Source organism: Calidris pugnax, unplaced genomic scaffold, assembly GCF_001431845.1.
Source record: "Calidris pugnax isolate Ruff unplaced genomic scaffold, ASM143184v1 scaffold44, whole genome shotgun sequence".
Classification (NCBI taxonomy): domain Eukaryota; kingdom Metazoa; phylum Chordata; class Aves; order Charadriiformes; family Scolopacidae; genus Calidris; species Calidris pugnax.
Window position 1 is genome coordinate 4,060,080 of NW_015094506.1, and position 12,951 is coordinate 4,073,030.

Sequence of the window (12,951 nt, forward strand, 5' to 3'; positions counted from 1 at the left end):
AGCCAGGGGGCCGTGCTGCACAGGGACCACTGACACCAAACAGCAGGAAAGCCATGGTGGCCATGGGGCTGGTGGAGCCTTGGCTGGGCACAGGGACCTCGGGGTGCCAGTGGGGCTGTGGTCCCAGAGCAGGGCTGCCCACCACCCCCTCGCCCCACACAGGGAGAGGCCTGACCTCCGCAGCGACCCATACTCCATGCCCCCTGGGTTTCACAGGCACTTCTAAGGGTTGGTGAGAAGCCAGAGAGTTGTCAGGTACAACAGCAGTCCTCGGGCTGGGGAGGGGGAGTGGGGGCTGCAAATCAAACGCAGGCCGTGCTAGGAAAAGCCCAACAGAGCCGCTCCAGCAGAAAAGCTGCCGTTCGGTGTGTGAACCCGGCCATGGCTCCCCCGGGGCACCTTCAGCAGCCTCTCTCCTCCATCCAGCATACTTGAAGCTCCCCGCCTGTCACCGGGATCAAAGGCGGGAGGCAGGGGTGTCAGCTGGGCCACTTGTGAAGCCGACTGCGGGAGCCAAGACCTCCGACTTGAACCCGCTTTTTTTTTTTTTTTTTGTTTCATTTATTATTTTTCCCCCCCGGGTGTCCTCACACGCTTCTAATGTCTCTGCTCCAGCGTCGCAGCTGCATCTTGTTTCATCTCCAGCGAGTGAAAGAGGCAGCGCCAGAGCCAGATGCGCCCCAGGAAGGCTGGAAAAGTGGCCCCCCACCTCCCTGGGGAACACCAGGTCCCAGCCCCGGCACCGCTGGCAGCTGGGGGGTGCCGGGGGTGAAACCCAGCCCCGCTTCCCAGACACGGCTCTCCTGGCACCAGCTGGGATGGGGCAGGTTCCCACAGTGCCCAGTGCTGTTCCAGCAGGGTCATAGAATCACAGAATTTCACTGAATTTTTAGAATTGGAAGGGACCATAGAGATCATCTAGTCCAACTCCCCTGCTGGAAGGGACCTTAAAGATCATCGAGTTCCAACCCCCCTGCCATGGGCAGGGACACCTCCCCCCAGACCAGGTTGCTCAAAGCCCCATCCAGCCTGGCCTTGGACACCTCCAGGGATGGGGCATCCACAGCTTCTCTGGGCAACCTGTTCCAGTGTTTCACCACCCTCACAGCGAAGAATTTCTTTCTAGCATCTAATCTAAATCTCCCCTCTTCCAACTTAAAACCCTTATAGCTTGTCCTGTCACTACACTTCCTGACAAAGAGTTCCTCTCCAGCTCTCCTCTAGGCTCCCTTCAGACATTGGAAGGCTGCTATAAGGACTCCCTGAGTCAGGGCTGTGCCTGTCCCGAGGCACAGGATCTTTTCTGATGGGGAGGTCATTGGCCATTTTGGAGCAGAAGACACGCGCCCAGGGAGCTGTGCAGGAGAGACAACTGTGCTGAACAGAAAAAACCCAATGTTGAGAGACAGTGGTTTAAAAAAAATAAATCATAACCCCTGCCTAAAATCAGTTTCTGGGCTCTGGGGAGCTGCTAGACCAATGTGTCACCTGTGCTGATTGCTGCCTGTTGCTCTGGGGACTGTCCCCAAAGCAGACGGAGGCCCTGCAGGATCGGGAAGGCTGGGGGGACAAGGGCTGCTGGGCAAATCCAGGTGTTGGGAGTGGGAAGCTTTGCCAAAGCCAGCCCCGTGTCCCCTGGCTTTGCCCTCCACCAGCATGGCCTTGAGGGGACCTCCCAAATCTGGATCCCCAGAGCTCCCCAGCAAAGTGTGAAGGAGACATCAGGAGCTTCAGGGAGCCCTTGGAGGGGCCAAGAGAGACCACGTAGCCCCATGTGACCTGGACTCAGCTATGTGGGGTTTTCTCCAGGCCAGCCCCACCAGCCAAGCCCTTGGGGACAAGTGTCCAGCACACCATCTACAGAGGAAGGAGCGCCACCTCCTGACGCTGGGCACCCTCTTGTCCCCAGGATGGATAAAGAATTAAAAAATGGCTTTTATGGGTTTTTTGGTTTGTTTTTTTTTTCTCCACCATCCGGTGTTTTATCAGTCAGGAATCATTGCTTCAAGAAGAAACAAACCTAAATCTGGCACAGGGTCTCAAGCCAAAGCAGCTCCTCCTGTTAGACATGGGGTGAGCATCTTCCACAGTGACAGCACTTCTTCAGGACTGCTTCCTTCTAATTAGGTGCTAATTTGACTAAAAGTTCCCTCTGCTGCCATTGCCACTTCAAAATACACTCACCAGCCCCTCAGTCTCCACTGGAGCTCCCACCATTGGGTAAAACGAGGTGCTTTTACAGATTTTTGTCAAGGCAGCGCATAGCTCATCATGGATGCTCATCCCCAACACATCCCAGTTTATCCCGATAATCCCAGTTCCCTTGGCTGCATCTGACTGGTTGGATGTAAGCTGCAGTAGCAGACAGCAGCACACATGTGCTTTAAAACAGCCACCTCACCCCTGAGTGAAGAGACCACCTGAGGGTTTCTGACAGGCAGGAAAACCTCGCTCTACACAGCTGCTCACAGGACTGCAGCCTCAAGACAGACAGAGGTTGGAAATTCCACTTTGCCTGGATTGAAGGAAGACTAATTGAAGGCTCTTCTCTACCCACTTGCTGATTTGAGACTTGTGGGGGGAAAAAAAAAATATTAAAAAAAAAAAATAGCGGGTGAGACCTCTCTTGTTACACTTGGCTGGAATCAGGCAGCAGGTTCATGTGTTAAATGAGGCTGACAGGGAGCCAGGCAGCTTGTGCAGTCATCGAGTCTGGTTTCTAGGGAAACAAGGTAAATGTTTTTCCTCCTTCTTGCCACCTTTTAACTCTTCGAAGGCTCTTATGCATCGCCACCAGTAACATTCTCCCCACTCACCTGTCCCTGTTTCAGTTAAGAGCAAACAGCATCAAACGGGGTCCCTCTCAGGGCAGCACAGTCACATCGGTGCGTGGATCTGGAGGGTTCTTGCCTCCACCACGGCCACGTCTCCAATTATGGTCAGCGAAGGCTACGCCAGCGCAATTATCTAAATTTACACAAGCCTTCAGCCAGGCTACGGCCCCAGGCACAAGTGATCTCACCGTTGGGGCTGGAGGCAGACGAGCGCCCGGGGCCACCGCTGCCTTTCTTGGTATAAGGCCTCAGCTCCCCCAAAACGCAGGGCTTCCTCGGGGACTGGTGCTGTTCTGGGAGCAGGTCCCACACACAGGCACCCCGTCTCCTCTGCCCTTCACCAGAAGACCATCCGGGCTGGGAACGCCGGCCCAGCCGTCTGCTCCTGGCGAGACGGAGTATTTTGAGCCATGCAGTAACCCAACACCAGTGGCACCCGTGGATCTCCCTCCTCCCCGAGGATGGAGGGTCAGCCTTGTCCAGGGTCAGGGCTGGCTCCTGTCACCAGGCAGAGCCTTTGGATTCAGGAATATCCAGCAGCTACGAGGTAGGAACTTGTCACCTGCTGCCTCCTGCTGCTCCGGGGAAGAGCCACAAGCTGCATTTGCAGACAGCATGCGGGTCACGTCCCCTGTCACAGGGAAATGGGAGGGTTTCCACGGCAACAGCCAGCATCAGCCACCTACCTACAACTTAACAGTGTTTCACCAATGCGAAGTAGTTTCATTTATTTCAAAACCAGCTTGATCCAAAGGAGCTCTCTCTAGCCACCCAGCAGAGGATTAACATGCGGAATAACGCAGCAGTTATTACAAAAATTTAGGGCTCTTGCTTTACCACTTCACACAACCAGAGGAGCCTCGCTCCGCCCCAAAATCTTTGCCCTCCCAAAACTGCAGTTGCAGCTTCTCTCTCATTACAGGAGCCCTGCTGTGAGCTGGCTGCTCGTGAATTTGAGTGTTACTTGCTTTTTTTGGTTGGGTTGGTCCCATGCATAGGGCCCTGCAGTGAGAGTAATGGACCTGACACAGCAATGTATAAAGCAAGAGGCAAAGCTAAATTCTTTAAAATATTTATTTTTTGGTCTGAGAGCACCCAGGCCACAGGACCGTTCCGCATATTAAGCCGTCTCCTCTTTTGCAATACGATCTTTCTTGAGTGGTCCCTGAAAAAAAAAATAATTAAAAGAAACTATGTAAACAGCAGTCTGCACCAGAGACCACATTACAATTACAATGCTGTAATTACCACCAAGAAATTAAGACAAAAAAAAAGCCCTCAATGCTGTAGCCCATTGGAAATTCCAAGCCCAGTCCCCACAGCTAAATTTTGGGGGAGAGCTGAACTCAGCACAGCCTGTGCTGCACCACACCAGTGACTTCAGCCATAACAGAGCAGAAACGCTGGTGCCACCTTGTGGACAAGCTCCCGTGCAGCTCTGGAGCAGTCAAACTGCTCTCCAACCCTGGCCACACACTCGGGACTCAAGACTTGCTTTCTCCAACAGGCAACAAATTGAGACCACCACCCACAGCCTGCCAAGAGCGGGGCTGCTGTAAGAAGCAACACGAAGCCACCAGCTTCAGAAGTGTCCTTACCATGAAAGCCTTCTTCTCTTCAGCTGTCTGGAAGCGGCCATGCCCAAATTTGGAGGTTGTGTCAATGAACTTCAAGTCAATCTTCTCCAGGGCCCGGCGCTTGGTCTGCACAAGCAGGGACTACAAGAGAGATAGGAGGTGAGCACGCAGCAGCACCCATTCAGCCTGCCAGTACGCTGGCTACCTCTTATCAACTCCATGGCTAACACCTTCTAAGTCACTTCTGACCTCATGCTTCAGCTGCTATTACATGGTCCAAGGAGCACTTGCCAATAAGCCAGCCAGCACCTTTGGCCTTCAAGGCTGAAGACTGATCAGGTCACACCAGCAGGCAAGCCCGAGTCGCCCTGACGGTGTCCCTACGATCCATGAGAATTCTCAGCCCGAAAGAACACCAAACAGCCCTGGACCAAATTAACCGGGGAAAGGACCTCATGCTAGGGAACTGATTGTCCCACTGTACTCAGTGCTGGTGAGGCCCCACCTTAAATACTGTGATCAGTTTTAGGCTCCTCAAAAGAGAGACACTGAAGTTCTGGAGCATGTCCAGAGAAGGGCGACAAAGCTGGTGAGGGATCTGGAGCACAAGTCTTACAAGGAGCAGCTGAGGGAACTGGGGTGGTTCAGCCTGGAGAAAAGGAGGCTGAGGGGAGACCTTATTGCTCTCTGCAGCTACCTGAAAGGAGTTTGTAACGAAGTGATGCTGTGCCAGTAGAGGTTTCGATTAGATATTAGGAAAAATTTCTTCACAGAAAAGGGCTATGAAACATTGGAAGAGGCTGCCCAGGGAAGTGGCTGAGTCACCATCCCTGTAGGTATTTAAAACGGGTAGACATGGTGCTGACAGACATGGTTTAGCAATGGTTTGGGCAGTGTTAAGTTAATGGTTGGACCTGATCTTGAGGGTCCCTTCCAACCCAGGAGGAGGGGTAGTGGAGCTCACTCAAAAGCTGTTCCAGCCCATCTGACAGGAGGCTGCAGTACTTACCTTGCGCAGGGTCAGGACCCTCTTCTTGGTCCCAACAACACAGCCTTTCAGCATGATGAAGTCATTGGTCACCTCACCATAGTGGACAAAGCCTCCCTGAGCAAGGAGAGAGCAGTCAGTGCTCTGTATAAAGCAGGACCAGCAACCACATCTGCCCACAGCTTGATGTTCTCACAGCACTTCTGTGTCTCGGCCATTCCCAGATTCATCAAAATCCCATTTCCAGTATTACCTTCTGCTGGTCAAGTTTCTCGATACAGCAGTTTACTTGCTGCTGTAAGACTTTTGCTAAAAACAGCAGCAACAAGAAGAGGCCGACAAAAACCAGCAAAAGCTGTTCTCCCTGCTTAAGTTATTCCTTATTTACAAGGATCATTTCTAGGTTTGTAACATCTCTCTATACTATTGCCACATATCAAACGCAATTAGCAAGTTATACCAGTCAATACTGAGAATGACTAAGCAACACCACCTCCCACAGCAGCCGAGTTTTATCTCGAGAGCTCTTCATTCAGTAATTCTGCAACTCATTACCAGGCCCGTTTGCCTCTTCAGATTGCAGCTCACAAGCAGATTCTCTCCACAGAGCTGCAGCAACTCACCAGAGGGTTAATGCTCTTGTCAGACAAGTCATAATCAGTTGACGCATTGTTTTTGATCAGCTTTCCATCCTTGATTTGGTAACCCTGACCGATCTTGTAGATCTAAAAATATGAAGAATTTCAACTTAGCAAAAGGTAGGAGAATGGGTCTGTTAACAGGCAAAATGCAAACAATTCTACATTAAGGTTGCACTTTGAAAACATGTGGCCATACAAGAACTTTATGTGTATCCAACATAAGGGACTACCGTTACTGCCCTTGTGATGACATTCAAAGAGGGCAAAATGCCCAAAGCCAAACTCTCCACTCTATTCACTGTCACACAACAAGTGACCTTGGCCAGCTCTTGTTTCCTCCCAGCAGTTGTGAGACACAAACCTTCTTATTGATTTCAGTCCGATGGTGATACCCCTTCTGACCAGCCCGGGCCACAGAGAAAGCCACACGAGCAGGGTGCCACGCACCGATGCAGGCCACTTTGCGCAGACCCCTGTGAGTCTTGCGGGGCAGCTTTTTGGTGTGCCAGCGGCTGGTAACACCTGGAAAAAGAAAGAAACAGTGCTGCTAGAACTACTGTCAAGCTGAGGTGTGTCACCAAGTTGTTCAACTAGAGTTTAAGCCATCTTTCAAGCTGCTGTCCCCAGGCAGGGGGGAAGCCCAGACCCAGCACCCCAGGAATTAACCACATTTCCTGGTGGAAATCCAGGAAATTATGTGGAAAACCACATCAACCTGCACCTGCACCACCCACACTCCCTCCCTGGCTGTCCCTGGGTTGTGTTCTCAGAAGGAAGGCAGCATGGAATGACTCCTCACGGATGTCAGGCGCTGTGCCCAGCGCTCATTCCATGGTCTCATCATTGAACTGTGACAGCAGTATGGATTTACCTTCTCAGCTCTTAGCCCACACACTTGCGAAAGCTCAAGGCTAGGATTTCATTACAATCTGTATCCCACTCACAAAAAGGAGAACTTCCATGTGTTTACCTTTGTAACCCTTGCCCTTGGTGACTCCAATGACATCTATCATCTCATCCTGGCCAAAGACAGATGACACAGGCACCTGCTGTTCCAGCTTCTCCCGGGCCCAATCGACTTTCTCAGCAACAGTGCCACCATTCACCTGGATCTCCATCAGGTGAGACTTCTTCTGTCTCAGGGGAAGCAAACGCATCTAGGAAACAAAGGATGAAATTTAGCTTCTGCTCTTCCAAGACAGACCTCATTAGCTACCCCACTATCTTTCCAGTTCTGCCCTAATCTGTTTATCTAACTAAACATACCCTTTTCCAAGAGATACAACATCAACACACTAAAATAAAGGGCCCTACAATAAGGGGAAAGGCTGTGTTGTGGCTCAAGTGACAAGTCACAATATCTGGAAGTTATATGTCACCAACAGGAACACAAAATTAACAGGCATTTCTAACCCCAGAACCTCTAGCTAAACTCCATCCAGGAAGGACAGGAGCAACAAGCAGCAACAGGTTTAACTTGAAAGAGGGTAGCTATAGATTAGACATAAGGAAGAATTTTTTCTATGATGGTGGTGAGATGCTGGCACAGGTTGCCCAGAGAAGTTGTGGATGCCCCAGCCCTGGAAGTGTTCACAGCCAGGCTGGATGGGGCTTTAAGCAACCTGGTCTAGTGGGAGGTGTCCCTGCTCATGACAGTGGGTTGAACTAAATGATCTTTAAAGCTCCCTTCCAACCCAAAGCATTCTATGATAAAGCCCAACACACTGAGGGACACTTTGGGTAAGGCTAGATTTGCAGTTACTTCTACTGCATTTAGCACAGAGGGACTGACACAAGTATTAACAGCTATCACTATCTTTGCTGTCTTGTATAGGAAATTAATTATAGTAAAATAAGCAGTGTCAGAACTAGATATTTTTATTGTGCTTACAGACAATTCAAAGACTTAATTGCATCTCCCAAGAAAGTCTAGCAAGGTACTGATGGCTAAGGGAGACATCACCGCACCACTCAGCAGTATGTGTCTTCCAGCTGACCAACAGAAGCCACCAAAAGCCTCTGGAGTGTTTGCAATTCCTATAGAACGCAGACTGAAGGGATGCTGAACACACACGCCAGAATTAAATGTTCGGCCTGCTAATTAATAGAGCCCAGGTCTACAAAATAGCAGCACAGGACTGAGTCCAAGAAGTTCCCATTATGGAGCAGTCTTTTGAACACTGCTTCAGAAGATTGCCAGCAGTTGCCATCACAGCTCCTCAAGCATCCTGTGAGCACAGGCTTTGTACAGAAATTAATAGTATTTGCATCATGTTTAACAGACAGCATGAGGCTGCAGGGGAGGACAGAAATCTCCCTACAGACACAGATCAAGCTTTATGCGTGCTCTTAGTTGTTTCCACTGCACACCTCAGTCCTGCAGACACTTACCTGAGTGTGAGCCATGACTCTAATAACCTGGCAGTATTTCTTCATGCTATTGAAATCTTTCTCCAACTGCTTTTTGCCTTCCTCATCTTGCCATTTCTTGCAGTATTTGGTGAAGGCCTTCTTCTTGGACTTGTGCCTTCAGGAGCAGAGCAGAGACAAGGTTTGGCTAAGCCCTTCATCGATCCCCTGGGAAACGGGGACGAGCGGAAGGAGCTGCCACCTTAGCTGGTTTTGGCTCATTGCCAGTTTCTAAGGACTCTTTTCCACTGGCAAGCGGAGCCTGGAGCTCATCAGACAGAGGCAAAGTTGCCAGAGCTGAGCGGAGCTGCCATGAATTCCAAAGCACATTAACATTCATGCTATAGAAGACAAAAGACTGTAGAGAGATGTCAAACAATAACAGAAAAAAAAAACAACAGATTTTTAAAGCAATTGTTAACTGCTGTCTGCTTCAGAACACTGTCATTTCCCCCCTTGCAAGTGCCAGCTATGCCCAACAGTAGCACCCTTGAGATCATTATTGCTCTCCTCTGACGTTTAGTCAGCCTGCAAAGTTCATAAACAGGCTGTGAGCTCTAGACACCCTGGAGCCACACTTGGGCAAATGCACATACTCTGAATCACAACAACAGTGCCTGGAACAGTAATCAGGAGTAACACTTGTCTTCCCCTTTCCTGAGAGAACAGGGCTACAGTCAGGACTCGACACTCAACAACAAGCACCAGAGGCGATTTCCTTATGTCCGCCCGTCGAAGTATCATCATGTGTAGCCCATTAAGGAGATCTCAGGCAAAAACCAACACTGCTTCCCCTACGCCAAGAAACACACCAACTAACATTATGCTGTCACCCTCCCAGAGCCATTCCCACAGCCTATCCCATTATTAAGCCAGTTCATCCGGGCCAAAGACTGCTGAAAGGGCAGTGAAACTGCTGAAAAGCCTCTTCAAAAAGCTGTCCAAGGATAATCTGCAGCCCAGCAGAACAAGTAACCAATGAGATTTAGGCAAAATGCAAAGGCCCTGCTCTCTTACCAGTTCTTGTAGAAGCGACGCTTACACTCATCGCTGATGTGCTCAGCAAAGATGGTCTTGAAGCTGCGGAGACCACGAGGAGTCTGCACGTACCCCACGATGCCCACAATGACCATGGGAGGAGTCTCCACTATAGTGACCGCCTCGACCACCTCCTTCTTGTTCACCTCTGGATGAAGACACAAACACAGCACAATAATTACCACCAGCATCAGCTTTTAAACATCGTCTTCTCTTACTCACTCATAAATCCTTCACATGGAAGGTTACATGACTCAAGTTCTTTTCACAAAGGGAAAGATGATGCATGGCAAAGCGACCAACTTGTAACTTATGACCAAGTTTTAATTTAATGCCTTCAAAAATTTGAGGCTGGCTCAGTAGGAAGCACAGCACCCAATAGGCACAAAGGATGGTAGCGAGTAATCACATTCAGGACTACACAATCAGCAAAAAAACCCCGCCAAATGTAATTTATTGATGTTTATTCATCGAGAAGAGCTCATCCTAAGTAGCCTGTTACTGTAGAGCTAAACCAAACCATCAGGTCACTGCCCATCTCAGACACAGGACCATTAACAAGACTGATACTGCTGGACATGAAGCCTTGCTGCTGGGCCATCACTCACATTAAAGTGGGAGGAGTTTGGGTGCTTTAAACCCAACCCACTCAGGGACTCTGAACACGGTGTAGTCAAGCTAGGACTAAAATCCACAGCTAGTAACAAACGGGCCATATTTTGCCATTCATAAAGAGAAGTACCTCCTTTACTCAGAGGAACATTAATACATACTGGATCCAGGTCTGTCGACTTCACGGACGATGTGCGTCATGCCAGCTTTGTACCCCAAGAAGGCAGTGAGATGGACAGGCTTGCTGGGGTCATCCTTGGGAAAGCTCTTCACCTTGCCCCTGTGCCTGCTACTGCGCTTGCGGGGCAGGAAGCCCAGAGACCCGTGCCTCGGAGCTGAGAACTTGCGGTGAGACTAGAGAAAGAAAATAAACTTTTAGTGCTTGCTGTAGAGACCCATGCAAGGTCCAAGGACAATCCTATTCTTGCCTTGAAACATTATGTATACACAAGATATTTTGCATTCTAGAAATTCTTCTTCGCATCAGCTGTTTTGTGCTGAATTCTATTATAATATTAGAAAAAAAGTAATCCTCACACCCCAACCATGTGCTTCCTAGATTTCCTTGATGGCCCCTCCCTTTCAAGCTTATTTTAAGACATCCAGTCCCACTCTAGTTAGGGAACCCCACAAGCTGTAGTTCAGCCACACCACACCACCAGAATCTCAATATACCCCAGAAAACTAGAAAATGGAGCAGCACAGATTAACTTTACAACGTCTCAAGAAATCGATAATGCTATAAAATAAGCATTATTAAAGCAATTTCAGTTTGAAGAGCTGCAGTAAAACAGTATTTCAACATCCACCTTGGAGTCAGCCACTTTCGGTGGAAGTGCTGGGTTTTTTTCTAAGCTGTTCTCCTCAAATACCAGCCACAACCCAAGAGTCAAGGAAGGCTGGGTTCTATCTGGAGAAGCCTCAGCTCAAAATAGAATTACCCACCTAATCTCACACCCAAAATTAAGAAAAATACCATACAGCTAAACATGGAGCTAACAACCCACAGCTAAGAAATATATCTTACTTTTAAAAACAAATAATTACTCGACACAAGTTGACTTAAAGCAGGCAAAGGTCCCCAGCCCCAGGAAGGGCTTTTTTGCTAGGATTACAGATCTGGTGGCACGGGCCGGCAGAACTAAAATTCGCCAGCAACGCAAGGCCTGGCGCACGTGTGACATAACGAAACGCGGCCCTGCGGAGGGAAGGGGGTTTAGCGCGTTGTCAGGCGGGTCTGACGGCCTGCTCGCACCCCCCCACCACGGCCTGACCCCCTTCGCCGGAGCCCCCACTCCCACCGCGCTCTGTCCTGCCACCCCGGCCAAGCCGACGCTGCTCCGGCAAAGCCCACCCCGCCGCCTTCTAAACAAAAAGGACGGCAAACCCCGCCGCGGGCAGAGCGCCCTCCCGGCAGCCCCCCAACAGCCGCCCGCCACCCAGGCCCCGGCAGGCCCGGCCGGCCTTCCCGAGGCAAAGCCTCTCCCGCCGCGCCCGAAATAAACCCCGCGTCGGCCTCCCGCAAGGGCCGGGGGAGACGGGAGCGGGGCCAGGCATCGGTGCGGGACGGGATGGCGCCGATGGCCGCCGGATGGCGCGGCCGGGCCCAGGCAGCGCCCCCGCCAGATGCACCCACCATCTTGTCCCCGCACCGGGCCGGAAGGGCCGGAAACCTATCCCCGGGAGCCTTTTATAGTCGCTCCGCCCCTCCCGATGACGCGCCGCGCAGGTGCGTGCCGCGCGCCGGCGTCTCGCGAGAGGCGGGTAGAGCTACGGGTGGCGAGCGGGGCCACAAGAGTGCGGGGGCGGCGCGGGAAAGGCCCACCCCCGGCTGGTTCTGAGGTGCAGGTCTCCCCGTGTCCCGGTTTGGGCCCCTTGGCCCCTTGTCCTGCCGCCGGGCGGCACTGAAATCCTCCTGACACCCGCCCTTTACGGAATTCACGGAATTGTCGGAGTTGTCTGGATCTGGGACCTCCAGAGATCATCTAGTCCAACCCCCCTGCCAAAGCAGGGCTGCCCAGAGCACATCACTCAGAAGCATCCAGGCAGGGCTTGAAAATCTCCAGAGAAGGGGACTTCACGACCTCCCTGGGCAGCCTGTTCCAGGGCTCTGTCACCCTCACCGGAAAGAAGTTTTTCCTTGTATTTGAGTGGAACTTCCCATGTTCCAGCTTGTACCCGTTGCCCCTCGTCCTATCGCTGGAAACCACTGGAAAGAGTCCGGCTCCATCATCCTTCAACCCACCCTTTAGGTACTTGTAAACATAGACAAGGTCTCCCCTCAGCCTTCTTTTCTCCAGGCGAAAGAGTCCCAGCTCTTTGAGCCTTTCCTCGTAAGGGAGGTGCTCCAATCCCTTAATCATCTTAGTTGCCCTAAGCTGGACTCTCTCCAGTAGTTCCCTGTCTCTCTTGAACTGGGGAGCCCAGAACTGGACGCAGTATTCCAGTTGTGGCCTCAACAGTGCAGAGCAGAAGGGAAGAATGACCTCCCTCAACCTGCTGGCTACACTTCCCTATGCAGCCCAGGATTCCATTGGCCCTCTTGGCAACAAGGGAACGTTGCTGGGTCATGGAAAGTTTGCTATCCACTAGGACTCCCAGATCCTTCTCCTCAGTAGTGCTTCCCAGAAGATCCACCCCTAACCTATATTGGTGCCTGGGGTTCTTCCTCCCCAGGTGCAGGACCCTACATTTGCCCTTGTTGAACCTTTAGATATTAATAAGCACTGGTGAGGTCGCCTCTCACTCTTCTCTTCTCCAGGCTGAACAGACCCAGATCTCTCAGCCTTTCCTCATCAGAGAGGTGCTCCAGCTGCCTGGTCATCTTGGTAGCCCTCCACTGGACTCTCTCC

General features: G+C 51.1%; 1 protein-coding gene across 1 annotated transcript; it reads right to left on the minus strand.

The window, feature by feature from the left end:
* Positions 1-3,890: 3,890 nt before the first annotated feature.
* Positions 3,891-11,809, minus strand: RPL3 (ribosomal protein L3). Its single transcript, XM_014963649.1, has 10 exons — positions 11,736-11,809; positions 10,261-10,453; positions 9,467-9,635; positions 8,432-8,567; positions 7,011-7,197; positions 6,402-6,562; positions 6,023-6,124; positions 5,421-5,516; positions 4,433-4,552; positions 3,891-3,999 (listed from the first exon to the last, which is right to left on the minus strand). Exons 1-10 carry the CDS (start codon positions 11,736-11,738, stop codon positions 3,955-3,957), a joined length of 1,212 nt encoding a protein of 403 aa, XP_014819135.1. The 5' UTR covers positions 11,739-11,809; the 3' UTR covers positions 3,891-3,954.
* Between the last annotated feature and the right edge of the window lie 1,142 nt (positions 11,810-12,951).